The following is a 23,329-nucleotide window of genomic DNA, read 5'->3' on the forward strand; positions in this document are numbered from 1 at the left end:
AGAAGCTAATTAAACCTGACTTCCAATGTCTGATAATGATTATTATAAGACCATTCACACATTTACTATATATGAAATGTTATAGAATAGTCTGTATTACAGTCTCTATATTCTCAAACCTTATTTTCAATTTTTGATAATGGTAGAGTTTTCCACATATATTTTGGAAAAGCCAGCCAATAATGATACGGATAAAGAGTAACTTGATAAGAAAAGAGGAATATATAGACACTATCAGCAATTCTATGTCCCTTTTTCCATGCCTCACATCGTCAGCTATGCCCGGCAAAACCCCACAGCTGACGTGTGGTACGTGATGATAACGCCCGAGGCTGACAACGCTGACGGTCTCCTGACGGAACTACCGAAGCGGTACTCAAATCTACGCCTTGTCTCGGCTGACCTCGACCTGCTCTTTCGAGGACTTCCTACGTACAAGCTCTTCTCCTCCCGTCTCTGGATGAAGTCTCGTTAGTGTTAATTTATTATCATTATTATTATTATTATTATTATTATTATTATTATTATTATTATTATTATTATTATTATTATTATTTTCGTAGTTTTATTTCAGGTTCAAGATTCCAGAGTAATATGTATACATTAGTGTACGTGACCCGTCAAAAATGGCTGCTAAGTATCAAGATAGACATGCACACACACCCACACACAAATCATTACCCTTCCCACCCCTGCCACCTTTCTTGGCTACTATACGCTAGTTTGAATAATTTGTGGAAGATTGTTGTTTTTCGAGTGGTTGCCGTTCAGCGTGACAGGAATATGTATATGTATATATATATATATATATATATATATATATATATATATATATATATATATATATATATATATACATATATGTATATATATGCGTATACATACACACACACACACACACATATATATATATATATATGTATATATATATATATATATATATATGTATATATATGTATATATATATATTTATATATATATATATATATATGTATATATATGTATATATATATATATATATATATATATGTATATATATATATATATATATATATATATATATGTATATTTATGTATATATATGTGTATGTATATATATATATATATATATATATATATATATATATATATATATATATAAGCATACATTCAGACACTTCCTTTTTATCATATAAGGGACATACTGTAGATGTTAAGGAACAGAGAAGTAAAGTTGCGTTAACGTTATGAAAGATATTTTCACATTTAAACCAGATATTTTTTATTAGTCAATAGTATAATTCGGAGAAAAATTAAAATAAAAGATAAACCATAATGATTTCCCATTTCGTCCAAAAGGTTGGCTTGAAATCCACCTGTCAGATATGATGAGGTTGGCCCTCCTAGGTCAAACAGGAGGTCTCTTCAGTGACACCGACACCGTCTGCATGAGGGACGTGACCTCCCTGACTAACTTCGTGGGTCTTGGGACGAAAGGTATGATCAACAACGCAGTATTCCACTTTCATCTCGGAAATCAAATCCTGGAGAAGAATCTCCGGAGGCAAAATGAGATCTTCGATGTAAGTATGATTGCTCAAAAAGGAAATTATTTTTTTAATAACTTTGTTATCTAATTTGGGAGAAGTTTGACTCAGTGTGAGATTGATGAAACCTAGAAAGCATAATATAAGTATCATCAACTTCTATTTTTCTCTCGATATGAAAATAATAGCTGTCCTTTTCCTAATCATTCTAACTAGATATACAACGAATACAACGAATATTGTTTTTTTTTTTTTTTTTTTTTTTTTTTTTTTTAATTTACTAGGTGTAGTTTATATAGTAAAGAGAAAAATGCAGCAAGAAGATTCTCTCCAGCGTACGTCAATGAGGACATGTTAATGTTGTGATAATCTATTAACTTTATGAAACAAATTTCCTTTTTAGTTTGAATTAATGAATATATATTCAGCAGCTGAGTTAAAGGGGGAGGGGGCGTTGTTGATGGTTGATAGCACTAAATGGGTACAATGTTTTTTTAATGCTAAAGATTGGAGATAAATAAAGTTTGGTACAGTGGTGATGATGACACAAGCGATTATCTTTAGCTTTACCTATATTACGACGGTTCTTAACTAAATGTTAAAGCTGTTAACTTATTGAGAATTAATACAGGAAATTTACCTTCATCATCAATTTTGTCATGCTCATTAGACGTCTCATCTATGTACTGTTAGGAGTTTGCTTGTGCTATGAGAATTTACAATTTCAAGTACACAAATATTTCCATAATTCTAAACCATTGATTACTCAAAAGAGGATATCTGCCCTTTTAAAGGTCAGTCAATAAACCGAGGTTCAAAGGTCGCTCGTGAATAACAGAGTCAATGGACAGTAATGATTCCCTAGCTAGCAGGATAATTTCCAAGAGACTGACATATATACATATGATTAGCGCCTAAGCCCCCTCACCACCCAAGCTAGGACCAGGCAGGACCAGGTAATGGCTGCTGATGATTCAGCAGGTAGAACTATAGGATTTCCAAAACCCAGCCCCCCCCCCCATCTTTAGCTCACAAGGATGCTAAGGTTGCAGGCACTATAAGAAACTATCGAGTCGAGTAGGTCTTGAACCCCAGCCCGGCAGATCAGCAAGCTATTTTCCCTGCTGGAGCCCTAGGCTTATAGAACCCTGCTTTTCCAACTGGGGTTGTAGCTTATTAACTAATAATAATAATAATAATAATAATAATAATAATAATAATAATAATAATAATAATAATAATAATAATGAGGACGTTTCCAATAGGACACCACAGCCCTAGCAGTATGTCTAGTAACTTACTCGAATTACATACAATGAATCGAATACCAATTGATAGGATTCTTTTTTCCCTTAACCAAGTAAACCCAAAAGGTAATTCTTTATATTTTGCACCACAAAAAAGTAATTCTTAATGTTCTGTACCACAAAAAAGTAATTATTTATGTTTTGCACCACAAAAAAGTAATTCTTTATGTTTTGCACCACAAAAAGGTGATTCTTTATGTTTTCCACCTTAAAAACGTAATTCTTTATGGCTTGCACCACAAAAAAGTAATTCTTTATGGTCTGTACATAAAAAAAAGTAATTTTTTATGTTTTGCACCACAAAAGGGTGATTCAATATGTTTTGCACCACACAAAAGTAATTCTTTATGTTTTGCACCACAAAAAAGTAATTCTTTATGTTTTGTACCACAAAAATGTAATTCTTTATGTTTTGCACCACAAAAAGGTGATTCTTTATGTTTTGCACCACAAAAAAGTAATTCTTTATGTTTTGCACCACAAAAAAAGTAATTCTTTATGGTTTGTACCACAAAAATGTAATTCTTTATGTTTTGCACCACAAAAAAGTAATTCTTTATGTTTTGTACCACAAAAAAGTAGTTTTTATTGTTTGCACCACGAAAAAGTAATCTTTTGTTTTGCACCACAAAAAAATTAATTCTTTATGTTCTGTACCACAGGTTGAAGAAAGAGGCACCAATGGCTTAATGGTGATGACAAATGTAATCAAAGAAGCCTGCAACTTTACTATCGCAGACATAGGGGAAGATATGCCTGTTATGCCTGATATGTCTGTGAAAAGATGCCTTGGTGTCTGCTTAATGCCAAGTAAGGCATTCTACCCCATTCCTATGTCCAGGTGCGGAGATATCTTCATGGAAAATCTTGGAGAAGATCTAATGAAAGTATGTTTATTATGACATATTTCGAGTTAAATTCTCTTCCTTTGGAGATGGTTACATACTGTATTTGTGCATAGTAATATAAGTAAATTGATATCCATTGGCTATGATGACTGGAGACTCGGTGATAAAAACTAATCCTGAAAAATAATTGAAAATTAATAATTGTAAAATTAATGATGGAAATTGATAATGCTGGTTGATCCTAGAGGAATGTATCCTTTTCAGTTTTAATTTTATATCTATGACATTTTTTATCATAAGTATGGCGTCATAGCCTAATTCCTCCTGCCTTTTTATGGCAATATCCTTGAACTTCTTTGTAGTTTTAAAACGAATACCTAAGAAATTCTATAGTTTTCATTAATATTTAATATTTTTGTGACTAAAAAATATTACTTATTGCCTTAATTGGTAATGATTTCATATGTCTACTTCTCAATCTCTATTCGAAGATAATTTTTTTTTCTCAGATTTTTTTTTCTTATTCAGCTATTCTTCTTCTTCAAAAGAAAATAATTTATCAGTTACAAGCTTTTTTGACTGATTATCATAAACAATCTGACACCACAATACAACGGATATTTTTTTTTTTTTTTTAATTTGCTAGGTGTAGTTTATATAGATATGATAAATGTGACTTGATGATACGTAAATCTTTACCTTTCTTGATTGCCAGTGATAAATATCTCAGAAACATTTACTAGTCGGCAGAGAAATCAGAACATTACTTGCCCCTCTGCAATAACTCCCGACATCAAAGTAGTCGTGCTGTTTTTCTATTGCTTGTTTTTATTTATTTTAAGTCTATGCTTCGTTAGCAGCTGTGCAATAGTTCTCTAATGTGTTTAACTTCAATACAAGAGGATCACTAGTTTATCGTTTTTATATGCAACAAACTTCATGCATAATGAATTACCTGTTATTTTTTTTTTATTTTTTTTGTCAGCTAGTTCATCTTTGAAAGAAACCGATGAAATATATAATTTTTTCTTATGGAAAATTTTGTAATTTCTTAATTCTAGACAAAAAAAAAAAAAAAAAAAAAAAAAAACTGTATATTATCGCTTATTCTCTGAAGGAAACATTTAACTTTGATTAGACAAAAGGCAAGGCCAATTTAACCCTCCTTTCATATATATATATACTGTATATATATATATATATATATATATATATATATATATATATATATATATATATATATACATATATATGTGTGTATATATATACATACATACATATATATATATATATATATATATATATATATATATATATATATATATATATATATATATTTATATATATATATAAAGAATCTTTGGATAACCTCTGTGTAGGCATGTTAGAAATTGTTTTCTTATCAGGAGAAAACTCATGACGTCACTCTATGTTTTGCAAAAACAAGTGATCATATTGAAGTCTGTAATGCATAACCTATAACTAACAGAACTGTACATGAATATTTTGGCTGTTTTCTTCACAATAAGAAAATATTGACATCACCCCAAAATGAAAGTAGTGCCATAACCTCTGTACCATGGTCTTCCACTGTCTTGGGTTAGAGTTCTCTTGCTTGAGGGTACACTTGGGCACACTGTTCTATCTTATATCTTATTTCTCTTCCTCTTGTTTTGTTAAAGTTTTTTTTTTATAGTTTATAAAGTGATGTTTATTTTAATATTGTAGCTCCTCTTAAAATATCTTATTTTTCGTTGTTCCCTTTCCTCACTGAGCTATTATCCCTGTTGGAGCCCCTTGGGTTATAGCATCCTGCTTTTCCAACTAGGGTTGTAGCTTAGCAAGTAATGATAATAATAATAATAATGACTTGCTTCTTTGTAGGAAATATCTTCAAGTTACATCGTCCACACCTGGTCTGGGATTTCAGCTCTCTCACCTATCAGAATTGGAAGCCGGAGCCTTTACGACACGCTTGCAGCTTCGTTTTGTCCTTTGACTCGAAATACTGCAAACTCTACTAAGGATGCCATTAGATACTTCGGAGAAGCCTTGCCCGGTCGTGCGTGGCATAAGGGAGTTGGAAGGGCCTGAGTCCCTTGTCATTTTCTTATGTTCACTGTTAAAAATTTGCATAAAAAAACGGTAAATATCTGGCAACTTTTATTCCAGGATTTTTACCGGCTTAAAAACGGATATGTTGACATAGAGGAGTGATATTATGGTCACAAAGCCGTAAAAGATAATAATAAAGTATGGTGAAATTACGGTCGCCCGTATTTTACTGAAATACGGCTGAGAACAGTATATTTTTACGAAGAATTTCAGGTTAAAATTACGGATCTTTTAAGTGTTTAGAGTGGTCAATACAGGGTGGATATCCTTCCTAGTGAAAACTCTGGCCTTTTAGTAAGATATGATTTTTTTTATATATACGAACAGAGTTTACAGTTTTTTTTTTTATATATAATAATATTGTAATGCTCTTAATCTATAGGAATTAGTATTTATTATTCGGTAAGGACATATTTTGAAGAACAAATAGAATAAAACTTCGATTTCTTCTGTGACTTAAGGACCAATTATTGAAAATTAATTTAGCTAAACGTTCCTATTGAATGTTTAAAGCACTTGTCATGTAGCTTAAATGTCTTTCCCCGGATAAGACCATTCATTTCTGTTGCTTTTAATTAGTAATATACCAAAGACTAAAGGCTATAAATATTTTTCCCCCACTATCGTAGCAGAGTCCTCTTAATGCAGAAAGGCTATCTCTAAAACGACTACTGATATGTGACCTTGTCAAAAGGCCTTAAAATCAAGGTCAAAAGACGACATTGGTCTGTGATCCTAAATTTAAAAGGTTTAAAGGTCGCTCATGAATGGCAGAGGCAAGGGACAGTGACATTGCTCTAGCAAGCAGGACAATGCCCTAGAGACTGACCATATATTATATGATCAGCGCTCAAGCCTCCTCTCCACCCAAGCAAGGACCAGGGAGGGCCAGACAGTGGTTGCTGATGACTCAGTAGATAGACCTATAAGCTCCCCCAAACCCCCAAACTCTAGCTTACAAGGATGGCAAGGTTGCAGACACTAATGGCACTAACAAGTCTGAGCGGGACTCGAACCCCCGATTGGCAAACAGCAGGCAGAGACGTTACCAATCAGGTCACAGCAACCTCTGGGTTGTGTGGCATACTACCAACCACCTAATATATCACTTATCACCTTCTTAGAGATGATATACCTTGGCATCCATAGTGAACATTATTACCTTCTGAAGGCCATTCTAACATCAAGTAACTATTTACTGCAAATTATCATACTCTCTCTTTTTTTGAACTTATTACACATAATGAAAATTGGTTAGCTATGACTACTTTTCTGCATATCCATTGAAAATTCAGTTGCTTACATCATTGATAATTGTGAATAATTGAATTATAAGCTCGAATAACTGTACCTAGAAATGGTGAATTTATACCAAATTTAAAATAGATAATGGTAAACTCTCTATTACTCTCTTGATATTCTATTCTACAGAACCCTTTCTAAGTATATCTCTACGTCTTGAAATCCTATTTTTTCATTGTCTGGAATTTTATTGGTGGGCTAATGAGTTGTTTTTTTATCTCTCTCTCTCTCTCTCTCTCTCTCTCTCTCTCTCTCTCTCTCTCTCTCTCTCTCTCTCTCTCTGAAATATAAAGTGCAAGAAAAACTGATATTTGAGATGAAATTGTTTAGACGATGAACATTAAAAAATGCATAATATCGATTCTTATTTCTTCAGAATGAAACAGCCTTTGTACTTGATTATTTACTCTACTGTATACACGTGCAATCAAATAATTAATCATGAAGAAAAGGCAATGCATGACTGGTCGATTCACTGGAAAAATGTACTAAATGGTCTAAAACCAGACATTGCCGTTTACAAATCTAATTTAACAAATATGAAAAATCTCTTTTTTAACATTTGTTTTTTCAGCATTTTTATTCTTTATCCTAATTACAGCTCTGAGTTTAAGACCAAGGGCAGAAGATGTGGCCAAGTCTTATTTAAGAGTAGATCATCTCCTCCTACGCCTATTGACGCTAAGGGCCTCGGTTAGATTTCGCCAGATTTCGTTGTTACTGTTTTTTAGAATGATTTATTGTTAATTTGTTCTCATCAATTGTTTATTTCCTTATTTCCTTTCCTCACTGGGCTATTTTTCCCTGTTGGAGCCCTTGGGCGTATAGCATCTTGCTTTTCCAACTAGGGTTGTAGCTTGGCTAGTAATAATAATAATAATAATAATAATAATAATAATAATAATAATAATAATAATAATGATAGTCGTCTCTATCTTGAGCTCACTTGGCTAGTGCCAATTGCCGACTCGTCCAGAGAGAGAATGAAGCAGGTCAGATGCATAAGTTTCTCTGTCAAGTGACTGAAGAAAAAATGCAGCTGGAAATACACATTCAGACACAAGCTGAGACAATTCAAGAGTAGATATTCTAAGTAAATCGCATATAGAAGTTAATTATAGGAGTGAATTACAGAAGATACCGTCAAGAGGATAAGGAAAAATTGCATTAAAAGTGAGATTTGTACTTTATTTACAAAAGAAAATTGTCTTATATAGACCACAGAAATGTCATGCCGATCAACAGCATAACCCTTAAAATTATCGTGAGGCAGAAAAACAGGATTACCAACCTATTTCTTTAGAAGATATTTACATTTCAGAATTCATTTCCTGATTAGTAATAAGTTATAAGCATTATCTAGACAAACATAAAGAAATAATGGATTTACTCAAATCTTGAGATACCACCAACTTGCGTACAGTAATACTAAAAAGAAATGTACAGATTTCATAAGTTGGTAATCCTGGTACAGGGGTGGTAACATGGCAACGTATCTGGGCTACAAAAGTGACTAATTCTTGAAAGTTTATCAACATTTTACATGATGTACTTGAATTACATCATGCCGAGTTAAACTTGGAATTACACATTGAAATGAGTTAAGTTCAAAGTTCTGAATGTACGTAGTCACCTTATAAGCCCATTACTTCTTATAGTACATATTATTCCAAAAGAGTTTATATGACTGTACAAAAGAAAGGAATATTTTGATTGACATTCCATTACACATTGCATTACACAACCAATAACAATTATAAATATCAACATTAACGATATGAGAAATAAAAACATTTTCTCCTTGAGCAGAGGATTTCCTTCTTAATAAAAAAAGTTTGAAGGAATTGTTTTCTTTAGCCATGAGTTTCAATGACAACTGGATATCTTGCGAACCTGGACTGAGTGAGAAGATAAATAGAAGCTATATACAATATATGGCGATGGATTCAGCAGCAATCTATCTAATCTCATATGACAAAGGTGAGAATGTAATTAATTAATGCGCTGCAACTCAATTATGTTGTTCTTAATAGTCTCTTCCTCGGGATCCTCCCCTGGGAATCCCTCGGGAGCTGCGGCCTCAGGAAAGTTTTTGATGTAGTCTTCTGAAACAGGTCTTTGTGCCAGACGGGTCAAAGGGCGTGTTTTTGGTGTAAGAGGACGTTGCAGAACTGGCATCTGATGGGACAGCAATGTTTTGCCGACTCCTTGGCTGACAGAGTTGAGGACAGTTGTCGGTTTGACTGAAGTTGGAAATAGTTTAGCTCTGGAGATAACTTTCCTGGTTGCGGGTAAGGGATTCGCCGTAGTGTCTGGCTTCTTAGGTGTATTTTGGGATGAAGAAGAAGAAGAGGATTCCTCTTCTTGCTCACTAATTATGCTGTTGCTGCTGCTGTCTTGTGACTGACCAAGAAGGGGTTCAGTGTTGCTTCGGGAAAAATGGGAGCTGTTCATGTGGTGCGATTCCTCGTGTGACATAGACGAAGATGACGATGATGAAAAGGAAGAGGATGCAAATGATTCCCCATTTTGGTGGAGTGTAAAGGTTCCTGGAATCTGTTGGCTCGGGAAGAGACGCTGGAGGCTTGGTGGGTGAGTCGATTTTGTTGTAAGATGTGGATTGGGTGGAGCTAATATTTCACTAGGTAAAGGTGGAGGATCAGATGTATCATTATTAGCAGGTGAGATAACTGAAGCAACAATGAAAGGCAGATTAAGCGGTGCCATAACAGGAAGCGTATTTAGTTGGAATGCTGCTGGGGATGGGTTTAGCTCGGATTTGTCAGTGGGAATGTTATTGGGGAGTTGAGGCTTTGATGGTGTGAGGGATTTCTCTGACTGGAATATTTGAAAGGGTCGGGTCTGGTCCAATGAATTAGTAAGGGTTTTTGAAGCCTGCAGCACAGGGAGTGTCTTGCTTGAGGTTAGTGGGGAGGGGCCTGGAACGAGGTCATAAGTTAGCCAGAAAAAAAATAATTTAAAAGCATAAAATAGTCAGTTGCAAATTGTGTTACCTTTTAAGTCTATCTGCTACTCCAACTTAAGTCTAGTCACAGGTGTCATGCAGAGGCGGTATCAAAATGTGTTATTATTTACCAGCTGTAGGGTTAGTAAATGGGGAACTGGGTCTTGGGCGGGAAAGGCGTGTTCCAAAGGGCAGGATAGGATCACGTCTTTGAGGAAACACAAAGCTATTTCTTTGTGGTAAAGCAAATGAGGACTGACCACTTGAGATTGACTTTGCAGAACTTCTGACGTCTACATTACCAACAACAGCACTGAAAAATAAAGAAAATTGTTAATGGATTATATAAATGCTATTTCATATAATTCTAATTAAATTGCTAAAAAAAATGACGACATCTTATTTAGGGAAAGAGTTAAACATTGAATATGTTCTCTGTCAATGAAAATGTTATTTGTTCTGTCTTAATGTCTGCTACGCTTAAAATATGTCACACCTATAATGAGTCATACTTACTTCTGGGACTCGTCTGTAGTCCCTGCAAGAGGGTCCTCACTAGAGGTTTCCTCTTGATCTATCACTTTATTATTGGATTCTTCAGAATTACCCTTTTCTAAAGCTTGATTGTTTTCATTATTACTCTCACTTTCAGTATCATTGATAAGCTTTTTCTGTGACCCATTTTCTTTCTTCAATTCGTTGGCAAGGATCACAGGTCCATTGTGCCTTTGCCTGGAAGCTGTACGGCGCCTTACGGAAAAGAGGCTAGCATTCTGCTGCCTAACTTGGGGACTGCCTTCATCAGCAGGTGACTGTGTACTAGAAGTAATTGGGCGACGAGAAAGAGGTCTGCGTAAGCGTTTACGTCCACGGAAACGAGGCTTAATTGTTGTTGTCTTTACTGTGGATGTACCAGTCTCTGGAGTAGTGGTGAGTTCTGATATTTCAGTTGTTGTTGTTGAGGGGGTTTCTGTTGTGGGTTCAGTCCTAGTAGAAAATGTTCTTATTCTAGGTGCTTGCTTTTCAGTTGTAGAAATTGTAGTAGTTGTGGGTGTTGGCGTCGTCGTCGTCGTTGTTGATGTTGTTGTTGTTGTTGTTGTTGTTGTTGTTCTTGTTGTTGTTGTTGTTGGTGGTGGTGGTGGTGGTGGTGTTGTTGTTGTAGTAGTAGTGGTTACAGCAACAGTATTAGGAGAAGAAGCCTCTGTGGTTGTAGGAGGAAGCTGCGTTGTAGTTGTGGACGATTTTACTTTTGGTACCAAGTTATTGTTTAGGTCGCTATCTTTTGAGCTACTTTTGTTTCTGTTTCTATTAAAAAGTGTATTACCAGGAGCACCATTAAGATTCACTGTACCTATGTTTCTTGCTGGTCTCGGATTTTCATTATTATCCCTGCTTGAGCCGTCAGATGATTTTCCAGCAACCTGGATCCGACTAGGAAAACCAAAGGATATCTGCACTCTTTGACCGGGAGAAGAATATTCAAATCCTGATAAGTCTCTACTAAGTGGTTCAAATGTTTGTCCATCTGTCAGTTCTGATGATTGGGGTTTTCGCACAGGTATTGGTCGTAAATTAATGCCATTAATGTTTTTATGACTAATAACACTATGTTGACTGTTTATTGTATTAGTAGTTTGTGACGGAAACACACTCTTGGCTACTCTAGTATTGCCTGCTTCTTGCGGAGATGCGGCACGGACATCCACTACATTGCCAAGAGGAGCACTGTAAAATGATTGAATTCCGTCAAGAGAGGTCTTTCACAGTTAAGACTTAGGTACTGAATGATAAGAAGAGGTTGAATGATACTTATAGGATGAATGAGATTGAAAGTGACCGTGATGTTTGCAACTCATGCAAGATTATACGAAAGGAATAAGCCTTATTAAGATTTTTAAGAGGCCCATATTTCTAAGAAATCGTGCCCTTATACTAACAACTGCTACATACTTCTCTGATCGTGCAAAATTTGCTTCTAAGAAATGAAATGGAAGTACATGCGTAAGTACACACTCGTGAAGAAAGTTAATAGAGATGTGTAGAGACATACTGAAGCCTTTCAAGAGTAAGAAGTAAGTTTCTAATGTTAGAACTACAATGTAACTTTCATCTGTGAAATAATTTCTTATTTGGCTATACACAGATGGACATATATTTACTATCAATGATTTCATGCTATTGTTCTGTAGAACAAATTTCATTATACTTTGATATTTTCAAAATTTTTTTTGTTCTTCAACTATTCATGGATTATGACATCACATGAGATGTAAGGTTAGGCTTACAAATTCCTAAACCTGACACTGTAAGAAGTTTTTTTTTTTTTTTTTTTTTTGACAATCTTTGAGAAGAAAATAACTGCCTGTAAGTTTAAGGCCTCATTGCAAAACGAAGATGATGAATTCGTGAAGGGTATTGGCCATCTAAGTGTCTAAAATTTTTTTATATAATCAATCATATTCAAGTAGAAAACTTCAAAAGCGATCGTGTACTGGCTGTAAAAATATCTGTGAAGTACAGTTTAAGAGCGTGCAACAAGAGATAAAATCATCACATGCTTATTTACATGCATTCCAAAGTATATTGGTAGGGGCAGAATTAATATTGAAAACCGTCTTCATCACTGGATTAAGACAAAAATCATCTGTTGGAGGATTTACTTTGCCTGTTGAATGAGATGAATTGGAGTGTGCTTATACAGCAGACGATGTTTTTGTAGTACTAATTACAAATTGAATTGTTTGGATATTTTCTTTTCCTTGGTGAAGTCCCATTGTCCGGAGTTGCAAAATGACGTCCAAATATTCTGGACAGAAATTTGTTTCAAAGAAATCTTAAACTTTCTATCGTGAACAATGTTTTTCCATGGACTTTTCCAACACACTAGGCTCAGGAAAGTTTATGACGTAGATTACTAGTCATTCATAATTGATAGTCTGTTTTCACTCACGAAGATAGAACATATATTTTATCAAACAAATGAAAACAAATCAATTGTCCGTATTCCGTCTCTTGTCAGTAACCACAATACCAAATACACTTTCTTACCATTTTATCAGAAATTGGTTTATTTCCCATCAGTGTCACATTTAGTTCATATGATTATTGAAACTATCATGAACAAATCTCTGAAGATATTAGAATTACTGTTGATTTGATATATTGATGAACTAAGCAATGTGACATAGGCCTACTATTTCATGCTTAGCAAGAAATATAATTCTCTTTTTAGACAGCCTATTCAAGTCAGCATGGTTATTGATAATCTATGTTACCTGAGGGGATAAAAACATGAGTAATTATATTTTTCTATGATGGATTCAATAGTGGAGAACTCTAAAGACGGAAAGTTAATCATCAAAATGGAAGATCATCAACATTCTTATTCATTTAAAAGCATCGGAAGTTTCTTTGATTTATTTAACTCTGAAGTCTCCAAGCACGATTGTAATTATTCAAGATCGATCCTCTCCAATAGAGGTAGCCAACATTCTAGTTGAAAAGGGATAAAATAATCGCAGAGTTTTACTGATATGTATGATTAGAAAAGTAACACAGAGAACTTCAGATATCAAACTCTTTAAGTGATGCTGGAAAAAGGTAAAATCTTTGATTTTAAACTCTTTTAAGGGATGCTGGAAAAAAGTAAAATCTCTGATTTCAAACTCTTTAAATGATATTGGAAAAAGTAAAACAGGGGAATCCAGATTTCAACATATTAAGGTGATACTGGGAAAAGGTAAAATCTCTGATTTCAAACTCTTAAAATGATGCTAGAAAAGTTTAACAGAGAATTCCAGATTTCAAACTCTTTAACTTATGCTGGAAAAGTAAAACGAAGGACTCCAGATTTCAAACTCTTTAAGTGATGCTGGAAAAGTAAAACAGAGGACTCCAGATTTCAAACTCTAAGTTCTAAGTGATGCTGGATGATAGGCTGCCTTTACAAAGAATGCGTTAATTGCTGTGTATATACAACAATACATTAGAACCAAATAACGAAGGACTCTTGTTCAGTGAAGGTGTTATAAGGTTAATGGAAGTATTAACTCATAGTGGGCTTATTGTACTGTTAGTTATAATGGCAATTTACAATGAAATGTTAGACTACGCTTACAGAGGTCAACTTATTAATGTTATTAGATGGTCATACATAATGATAGTTTATTATGGTATACATATTAATCTACCTACTTATCTGCAGGCAAGCAGAATTATGTACCAATGGAATATGATATATATATATATATATATATATATATATATATATATATATATATATATATATATATATATATATATATATATATATATACATATATATATATATATATATATATATATATATATATATATATATATATATATATATATGTATAAAAGCTGTATATATGTGTGTGTATTTGCAGATACAAATACATACACAGACATACAGATACACATATAGACAACCCAGGATATTTCACAAGAACAGTTTTCTTAAAGTTTTTATAGCTTATATAGGAAATATTTATTTTAATGTTGTTACTGTTCTTAAAATATTTCATTTTCCTTTGTTTCCTGTCCTCACAGGGCTATTTTCCTTGTTGGAGCCCCTGGGCTTATAGCATCCAGCTTTTCCAACTAGGGTTGTAGCTTAGCAAGTAATAATAAAGATAATAATGGTAACAGTAGTAGTAATTGAAACCTATTAGAAAAAAAACCCATGAACTTAATCCATTTAGATAACCCTTAAGGAATACAGCCATCCGTAATCATATAGTTTATCATAGTGTAATAAATAGTTATTTGTTATTTTATAAATATAATCTTTAAACTTGATATTCTAGATTGATCAATTTATTTCCTCGTTTTGTTAATCAACAATTAACAATTAGTGTTCTTTTGAGTAATGTATAAGTAAATATCGAGGGTTGACTATATATAAAAACAATGTCATCTTTACTATAATCATTTATATTATTCTAACATATATCATTGGGCTGCTCATGAAAATTATTTGCTTCAAAATATAAATAAGCAATTAGATATAAAGATTAAAAAGAAATTATTAAAATGTAGTTTATATTTAAACATTGACGAGACGCCCACAGTTGTATCAGAATTTTGAAAACAATAGAGAATAATTATATGACTATGTTTATTATGTGACTTCGTCCTATTAATTTCTCGAAATGGTAAATGTCTCTTCCAAGAACCTCTTTTGATAGATTATAATATTTACATTTTTTTTATCCTCGTAAAGAAAAGGATGTTGGCCTATTAGTTTAATATTGAAAGAATTCTTTTGAAATTGGTTAATCATAAGTTGGAATACATATATATATATATATATATATATATATATATATATATATATATATATATATATATATATATATATATATATGTATATATATATATATAGGTATATATATATACATATATATATATATACGTATATATATGTGTCTATATATACATATATATATATATATATATATATATATATATATATATATATATATATATATATGTATATATATGTATATATAGACACATGTATATATACACACACATATATATATATGTATATTTATATATACACACACACACACACATATATATATATATATATATATATATATATATATATATATATATATATATATATATATATATATATATATATACTACATATACATATACATTGCAATTTATCTCGTCAGTTTAGCAAATCATTTTGTAAACCAAGTGTGAATAATTATTTATCTTGGCTGAACAAATCATTCTGTGAAGTGGTTCATGGAGTGTGTTCTTATAAAATTGCGAAGAGCCATTTTTTTCGAAAATGTAAACGAAGCTTAAATGTGATAGCAATGGAAGGGTAACTCACCTGTTAGTGGGAGGGAGGTAGGACAGCTGTGGAGGTGTCTCTCTTATGTTTTGCTGGAAAGACCTAAAGTACATGGAAGGAAAAGCAGTTTGGGATTAATCATCTAACAAAAGTTACTATTCAAAGTACAAAGATAATGTGCCTTTGAATAATCCTGATTTTTTATTCATCATACAGTTTTAGTTTGTATATCATGAAGAAAATAACTGAATCCACTTTTTTTAACACACAAAAAAAATTCACTTATCTTGTCAGTCAGGTCAACCTTATGTCCATGAGAAAATTTCACCTTCACTTATGTATGCTGTTTCGTCTCCTTCTAATGATACCTATTAACCAATTAACTTACAAAAGATACAAAAGATAAAATTCAAAAGTTAATAGTCCTTTTGTTTTTAAGTCAAACCAGAGTTAACCCGAACTTTGCAATGTCTAAACTACAAGAACTCTCCGTCACCTTGTCTCCATTTCTAGAAGGATGAAAAAAGAAAAAAAAAGGAGGTTGTTTGGAAAAATGTCACCCTGGGAATGCTGAACGTCGTATAGTAACCATTTTGGAAGTCATATGAGCTACTTATCCGTCCTGTTTATGTCGCTGAAGCAAACGAACTTACGGTGCAAAGGTGTCTTGAACTACAATGGCTGGTTGCGCTGGGACATCGACAGTACTAAAAGACATTAGAAATAAATGTTAGTATTGGAACTGATGTAATGAGACTTTTTTCATTGTAAAACATATCTGGCAATACCTTGCTACAGTGCAATATAATGAATTTGAAATTAAGAAAAATTTATAAACTGATAAAAAATTTAATCCAAATCATAGAGAAATTGAGTCTTAATAAATATGGTAATAAATGATTGAATTTGATTTTATGGTTACTCAGAATTATCTTGTCTGAGGTAAGAAAAGTCTTCTGGTCTGACTTACTTGACTGGCTCGTTGGCTATGTCTTGGACAATGGAAAATGGCGGGAATTCAGGGGAAGAGGATGATAATGAAAAGGATGAGGTGTCTGCAAGTGGCAATGTGCTCATATCTGGCGTTTTAACTTGCGCAGATGTTGAGGTAATTGAAATACCAAGAGAATCTTGCAAATCAGCAGATGAAAAAGTAGAGTGCAGTAATTCTGGCTGTGATACAAAGCTAACTTGGGGTTCAGACAAGGATACCACCTGACTATTGCCAACGTCACCAAAACTTTCTCCAACAAAAGTCGGACCTGATATAAACTGATTATTCCCACTTGAAATGTCCTGTTGTATGGAGAAATTGTTATCTAACTGAGGCGAAGCTGCATTTAGGGGGACACCAATAAAGCCCTGATTGCCACTAAATAGATTCTGATTGTTTGTGAAAGAATCTTGATTGCTGATAAAAGATCCTTGATTGATAGAGGAAGAATCCTGACTGCTAATTGAATGAACAAATTCTTGCTGTGGGGCAGGTTGTGCTTGTGAATGGGATACAGATATTACTTGATTTTCAACAGGGATTCCAATTGATTGGTCGACAAATGAGAATTGGTTATCTCCCGCTGAAACAATGTTAGAATTAGAGAAGGACAATTCTGCTGGGATAACTGACCCCTGTGAACTTTCAAAGTTAGAGACTGTTCCTACCTGATTACCAAGATTTGTTTGCTGTGGTGCTGATAAAATCTGTTCACTACCTCTAGAAAAAGATCCAAGGTCATGTGAGGATGATGCTATAACATCGGCTTGAATTATTGAGCTACTAGGATTTGAATTGGAAACTAAAGATCCTGTCTGAGCTAAGCTGTGTCCTTCCCTTACTCCCGAAAATGAGTTCAAGTTTGGAGGGGAATAGGACAATAATTCTGCTGGAATAACAGATGATTCTACACTCTGAGATGAGACAGATTGACCCTCTTGCCTAAAATCAACAGTTTGCCCACTGGACACAAAAGGCTCAGGATTTTGGAGAGATGAAGAAATAAGCTCAGCATTGATTATTTGGGCAGGAGGTTGTGCTGCTTGGTTACTGTGACTAATAAAATTATTCTCTTCCACTCCAGAGAATGAGCCAAAGTTTGGTGGTAATGATGAAATTAGTTCTGCAGCAATGATAGACCCATCAGAATTGATTATTTGGGCAGGAGGTTGTGCTGCTTGATTACTGTGACTAATGAAATTATTCTCTTCCACTCCAGAGAATGAGCCAAAGTTTGGTGGTAATGATGAAATTAGTTCTGCAGCAATGATAGACCCATCAGAAGTTTGTGAAGAAGAATGTGACTCTGTGCCTTGAACAAAAGTAGACTGTTGCTGTAAACCATTATTACTAAACTGAGATCCTTGAGCCACTGTTGCAGACAATGGAACTCCTACATTGCCAGAAAAAGTTAATACCTGAGGATCACTCACAGACACTATCTGAGGGCTGTCTATTGACACTACTTGACTGATCCCAGGAGTCCCTTGGCTTGAACCAATAAACTGGGGAGTACCAACACTCAAAACACTTAAACCGCCATTATTTATTTGAGATTCAAGGTTCTGGAACTGTGCTACTTGCAGACCTCCAGGTGAGGAAGATATGGGAGAGGATTGAATTGTGCTGATCTGTGGAGCGACGTTGTTTCCGTCAGGCTGTGTCACGGTCACTTGGCTGAGGGTACATGCAATGATGCAATTAGCATGCATTTTACTGGTAAGTCCCTAATCATGGGAGCCATAGGTACAGTCTACTACCACCAAATAATGAAAATGATTTGTATACAGTCTTAGTGCATGATAAACTTATAAAATGCATTTTAGTACAATTTCCAGGTTTTACAAAATTGATAAATCTGTTTAAAGACATGGATACCTTTTTATGATTGATGTGATATATTTTCATTATATGAATAGAAAATATTATGCCTAAATATGGAGATTTAATGGAGGAGAATACCTGGAAATTGTTACAATTAAGACAGGAACAGAATTACCTTGATGAATATTAAGATATTCAATACAGTAATGATTATGTAAAACATGCTAAAATAAACTTTTGCATTCACATAGTCTTTATTCAACCTTCATTACTTCGTGCAAGTGCCGAAATTTGTCATATGAATAATTATGGTGTCAAACATGCACATTAAAATTCATTTCAGTTACCACAGAGCACAACTAAAATAATAAAGGTAATAATTTCAAGTATTCTAAATATTACACAGAACGAGCTCAAGAAGATTTTTTCTTTGTGGTATGCTCGAAAAAACTAAGTGATTGAATTTTGTGATCTTAATAAGGTGATATCAATGACTTTTCTAAGATTAAAATACAAGAAAAATCTGCAAATGGAATGCTTTCAGATGCTAAATTATACTAATGATGTAATACAGTTGTTAAACATACAAAAAGGTGCTTTAATAAAAAAAGACTAAAGTGGACTTCTGAAGAAATGAAATATGTTGTAAGTATTAGATTGGAAAAAATTTTGCTGTGGATTGGTTTTTATGTGCAATACATGATAGTTTGTTTAATGTTAGTAGAACTTGTATGATTGATATTTAGAAAAATCTAGGTGTATTGTTATTGGGCTAATTTGTGACTGGAAACGGATAAATGTTGTTATAGTACGTTACTCGCTCAATTTGGCTACATACCTCGGCTGCTGCTGAATTGCTTGAAACTGGGGCTGTGAGACAGATAGAATCTGAGGCTGAGAGACAGAGATTACTTGAGGTTGTGAGACGGAATTCAACTGAGGCTGAGACACACTCAGAGGTATCCCTTGTTGTGGTTGTCCGAAGCTTTGGTCTATGAATTGGGGTTGACCCACATTGACGACATTTGCTGCTCCAATATTCTGGTTAACATTTGGGATGATGATTGGGGTAAAGCCTTCTTGTACCTGAACAGCGCCTATATCTGTTTGGGTTCGTGGCTGCTGGACATTCACTACATTAGGATCAGAAACAGAAATAGACTGTGGTTCCCCAACACTAACAACCTCTGGATTACTTATTGATACAAATTGAGAAGGACCAGCGGTACCCTCACTGGATGAAATGAACTGAGGTTGACCAATATCTGCCACCACAGGATCTGTCAGCCTGAACATAACATCATTTGGGTTGAGTTCAAATGTATCCTGAAGAACACTGTAAAAATTAAAGATTATATAAGTTTTTTTCCTATTAAGGGTAAGTGTATAAAAATTACATTACATTCATTCAAAAATATATCAAAAATATAATATTATGCAATTTTGAAGGTATGAGTATCATGTAGTTAACGTAAACATGCTGTTTAGTGTTATATATTTAGATCCATGCAAAAAGAATTAGTGTGCAAACATATAAGCATAGGAAATTTTCCAGCAAACACCCCCAACCTTCTATCTGGATGATCTTGGAGGCTGATGCTTTTTCCAATAGTTTTAGCAACAGGACTATTCAGCCTTTCGGGTATAACTTGCTGCTCATTAACTGGAGCTATAGAGTTTTTCTGATGTTCTATGGTGGGTGGAATTGGGAAAAGGAAAAGTGGTAAAAAGGCCTCTGAAGAACTGAACTCCAGTAATTTCTGTGCCCCATTAGCAGGCAGAAATACGGGAATATTTACAACAGGGAAAGGTAGAGATTCCATTATTTTGAGGGACTCTTTACTAGGTGGTAAAAGGGTCTGCAAAAGACTAATATCAATAAATGCTGACGCTGAACCACCTGGTGGTCTCGTATCTTGATTTCCTGTTTCCATGAAAGGTATGGATGCTGCTGATTCGGAAAAGCGAGGATCATGAAAAGTTTGTTGAAATTTGACTTTTTCCACTGAAGTTCTTGATGAGTCTTGCAATCCCTGGTTACTTGAAAAATTTAAATCAATACCACCTTGTTCAGTCACTGAAGAATGAGATAATTCCTTGCCATTGGCAACAAAGTGGCTTTCATGTAAACCATTTGACATCATTCTGGAATCTTCAATTGTCAAAATGTCCTTTGACATCGTATTAAGTACTTCTTCATTCAGCAACCCATCATCAATATTATCACTACTAATTGCTGCTGGGTTTTCATTTAACTCTAAACTAAGATCATCTTCCGTTGTGTTTTCTATATTTGGATTTCCTAGTTCACTGATGGGCAGCAGCTGCTTGTTATTGTTATGAGAAGTAAACATTTCATTTGTCAGAGGATTGTTATTTGATTCAATTAAAACTGCTTTTGCTGACTTCTCATTTGTGTTTACATCCATATTTGAAGAAAAGGAATCAAATAACATATTTGAATTTTCTTGAGTCACTGAGGCATCTTGCAGATTAGATGTTGTATTTGTTAGAACAGCAAACTCAACTTCCGGGACGCTTAGTTGTCCCAATAAGATACTTTGGTGAACTCCGCCTGAAGATTGACTCTCATTCGCTGACAAGTTTACGTTAAATGAAGTATCTGTAGATTTTAAAGAACTACTTTGTAGAGGTTGGGTAGATAACTCCGCAGCATTCCCTTGAGATAAGGGGCTATCTAGTGGTATAAAAGATGGACGTATTATTGAACCATCATTGTGCATATTGTCAACAATTATCATAATATGTTGGCTGTCTATTGTATTTAGATTTGGATTGATATGGTTTACATCATCTGTATTTTTAAACCCTAGATCCAATGGTGGATTTATTAATTTTGAAAAATTAAATGACATATCTATAGACTCCGAATCTGTTGGCACAATAGTAGTAAAACGGAGACTGGCTAATTCATCTTCATTAATAATCAATGGAATATCAGTTGATACCTCAAGGGACTCTGGACTATAAGTTACTGTTGCTTCCTGGATTTCATTTGTAATGGACATTGTATTCACATCTACATCCGGGGAAATTGTTTCATACTCTGCTTGATCCTCTTCTATGAAATTGGTGAAAGCCTCGCTAATAATAGAAGAGGAAATTGTTTTGAATGATTCGGTTATTGCCATATCTGGTTCAACAGTATATGAAATTTCAGTTCGATTCTCCTCCAAGTTATCTTGAGATGCTAAAGGCTCCTCTACCATTATGATAATGTGTTCTCCAGTCATACCACTCGTTTCCTTGGAATGTTTTAGCATTCCTTCGTGAGAAAATTCAGAAGTTAATTGTTCATCTAACTCTTCACGAAGTGTCACTGGAATAGCCTGATCAGTTGTGGGCGACTCTACCATTATGATAATGTGTTCTCCAGTCATACCACTCGTTTCCTTGGAATGTTGTAGCATTCCTTCGTGAGAAAATTCAGAAGTTAATTGTTCATCTAACTCTTCACGAAGTGTCACTGGAATAGCCTGATCAGTTGTGGGCGACTCATCAAAATCACTCTCAGAAGTGGTAGATTCAAGGGTCGGAGGCACCAACTCTGTTGTCGTGATGACTAAACGTCCAAAAGGTCCCAAGTCTACATTGCTAGGCTGTTGATATCTGTTGATTCACGAAAGGGGTTAATAAGGAGGAAAGCAATGACTTTAAAATCCACGTAAGAGCATTATTGAATATGTTATTCTGAGGAATTAGTGGAATCAGTGTCCTTTTAGGGTTTACTCATACTATCGGTCCGGACACGCTCCAGTCTCGGTTCGCTCTCAGTTCGGTCTTGGTACTTGAGTGATCAAGCCTTCGGTTCGCTCTAGGTCCAATCAGTGTCTTAGCAAAATCATAGATAAAGCATAATTGTATAGGAATAATGTTCACTGATACTAGGAAATGTATTTACAAAGTGAACTTTAGCCTATTATTGTACATATTGATTTTTTTTCTATCATGACCGGGGCGAGACTAGAGCGAGAGTGGACCGGAGCGCCAGTGTGAATGCTTCCATTTAAAATCATGTAACAATATTTGACCGGACCGTGACTGGAGCGAGAACGGAGCGCGACCAAACCGATAGTGTGAATCAACCCTTAGTAGACCACGTAAGAAGTAATATCTAAGAAAGATCTAATTACCTCTTAAAAATGTATCTACGATTGTGGTTAGTTATGTTATGGTTGTAGTTAATCTAAAGCAAGACAGTTAGTAACAATCTATCACCAGTTTGTAAATTAGCATAGTTAGCAACATTCAGAAAGTCATTATATACAATGTTGGTTATTTATAGATTTGCCTTATTCAAGTAAAATTGTTAGTATGATAATAATAATTAAACATTTAGTAATGGAACTACATCCCTACTGTTTGCCTTAAAAGCTTAGCATCTAGTTGGCAGATATTGATGTAATGGTAAATTTAGGAACATCCTTCCATATCAAGAACACTACTATATTTTCTAAAGCTTATTATTAGAAATATGAGACTATGGAAATTAAAATATCTGAGAATAAAAAGCAAATAATTTCATTAATAAATTTTGTGATTCTATTTCAAATAAATCATATAAATGAATCGAATATTAGAACTATTTCCA

General features: G+C 34.0%; 3 protein-coding genes across 5 annotated transcripts in view; 1 reads left to right on the forward strand and 2 right to left on the reverse strand.

Moving 5' to 3' along the window:
• LOC137655171 (lactosylceramide 4-alpha-galactosyltransferase-like) overlaps positions 1-7,705 on the forward strand; it is a 32,573-nt gene extending 24,868 nt beyond the window's left edge. Inside the window, exons 5-8 of the mRNA XM_068389053.1 lie at positions 277-470; positions 1,339-1,562; positions 3,496-3,720; positions 7,700-7,705. Of these exons, the coding sequence (XP_068245154.1) occupies positions 277-470; positions 1,339-1,562; positions 3,496-3,720; positions 7,700-7,705 (649 nt within the window). The remainder of the gene's footprint in view (positions 1-276; positions 471-1,338; positions 1,563-3,495; positions 3,721-7,699) is intronic.
• Positions 7,706-8,285: 580 nt separating this feature from the next.
• LOC137655710 (uncharacterized) lies at positions 8,286-9,946 on the reverse strand. Its single transcript, XM_068389717.1, has one exon. The coding sequence runs from the start codon at positions 9,823-9,825 to the stop codon at positions 9,091-9,093; it is 735 nt and encodes a 244-aa protein (XP_068245818.1). The 5' UTR covers positions 9,826-9,946; the 3' UTR covers positions 8,286-9,090.
• A 238-nt stretch (positions 9,947-10,184) lies between these two features.
• The window catches only part of LOC137655709 (mucin-2-like), a 61,513-nt gene continuing 48,368 nt past the window's right edge, over positions 10,185-23,329 (reverse strand). Inside the window, exons 7-12 of one of the 3 annotated variants that reach the window (XM_068389714.1) lie at positions 19,556-20,053; positions 16,870-18,570; positions 16,553-16,606; positions 15,939-16,001; positions 10,580-11,788; positions 10,185-10,376 (exon numbers count right to left, since the gene is read on the reverse strand). In XM_068389714.1, the coding sequence (XP_068245815.1) occupies positions 10,187-10,376; positions 10,580-11,788; positions 15,939-16,001; positions 16,553-16,606; positions 16,870-18,570; positions 19,556-20,053 (3,715 nt within the window). In that variant the 3' untranslated portion in view covers positions 10,185-10,186. The remainder of the gene's footprint in view (positions 10,377-10,579; positions 11,789-15,938; positions 16,002-16,552; positions 16,607-16,869; positions 18,571-19,555; positions 20,054-23,329) is intronic. The other 2 variants (XM_068389716.1, XM_068389715.1) reach the window with 2 other exon arrangements.

The sequence above is a fragment of the Palaemon carinicauda genome, chromosome 16, assembly GCF_036898095.1.
Source record: "Palaemon carinicauda isolate YSFRI2023 chromosome 16, ASM3689809v2, whole genome shotgun sequence".
In the NCBI taxonomy this organism is placed as follows: domain Eukaryota; kingdom Metazoa; phylum Arthropoda; class Malacostraca; order Decapoda; family Palaemonidae; genus Palaemon; species Palaemon carinicauda.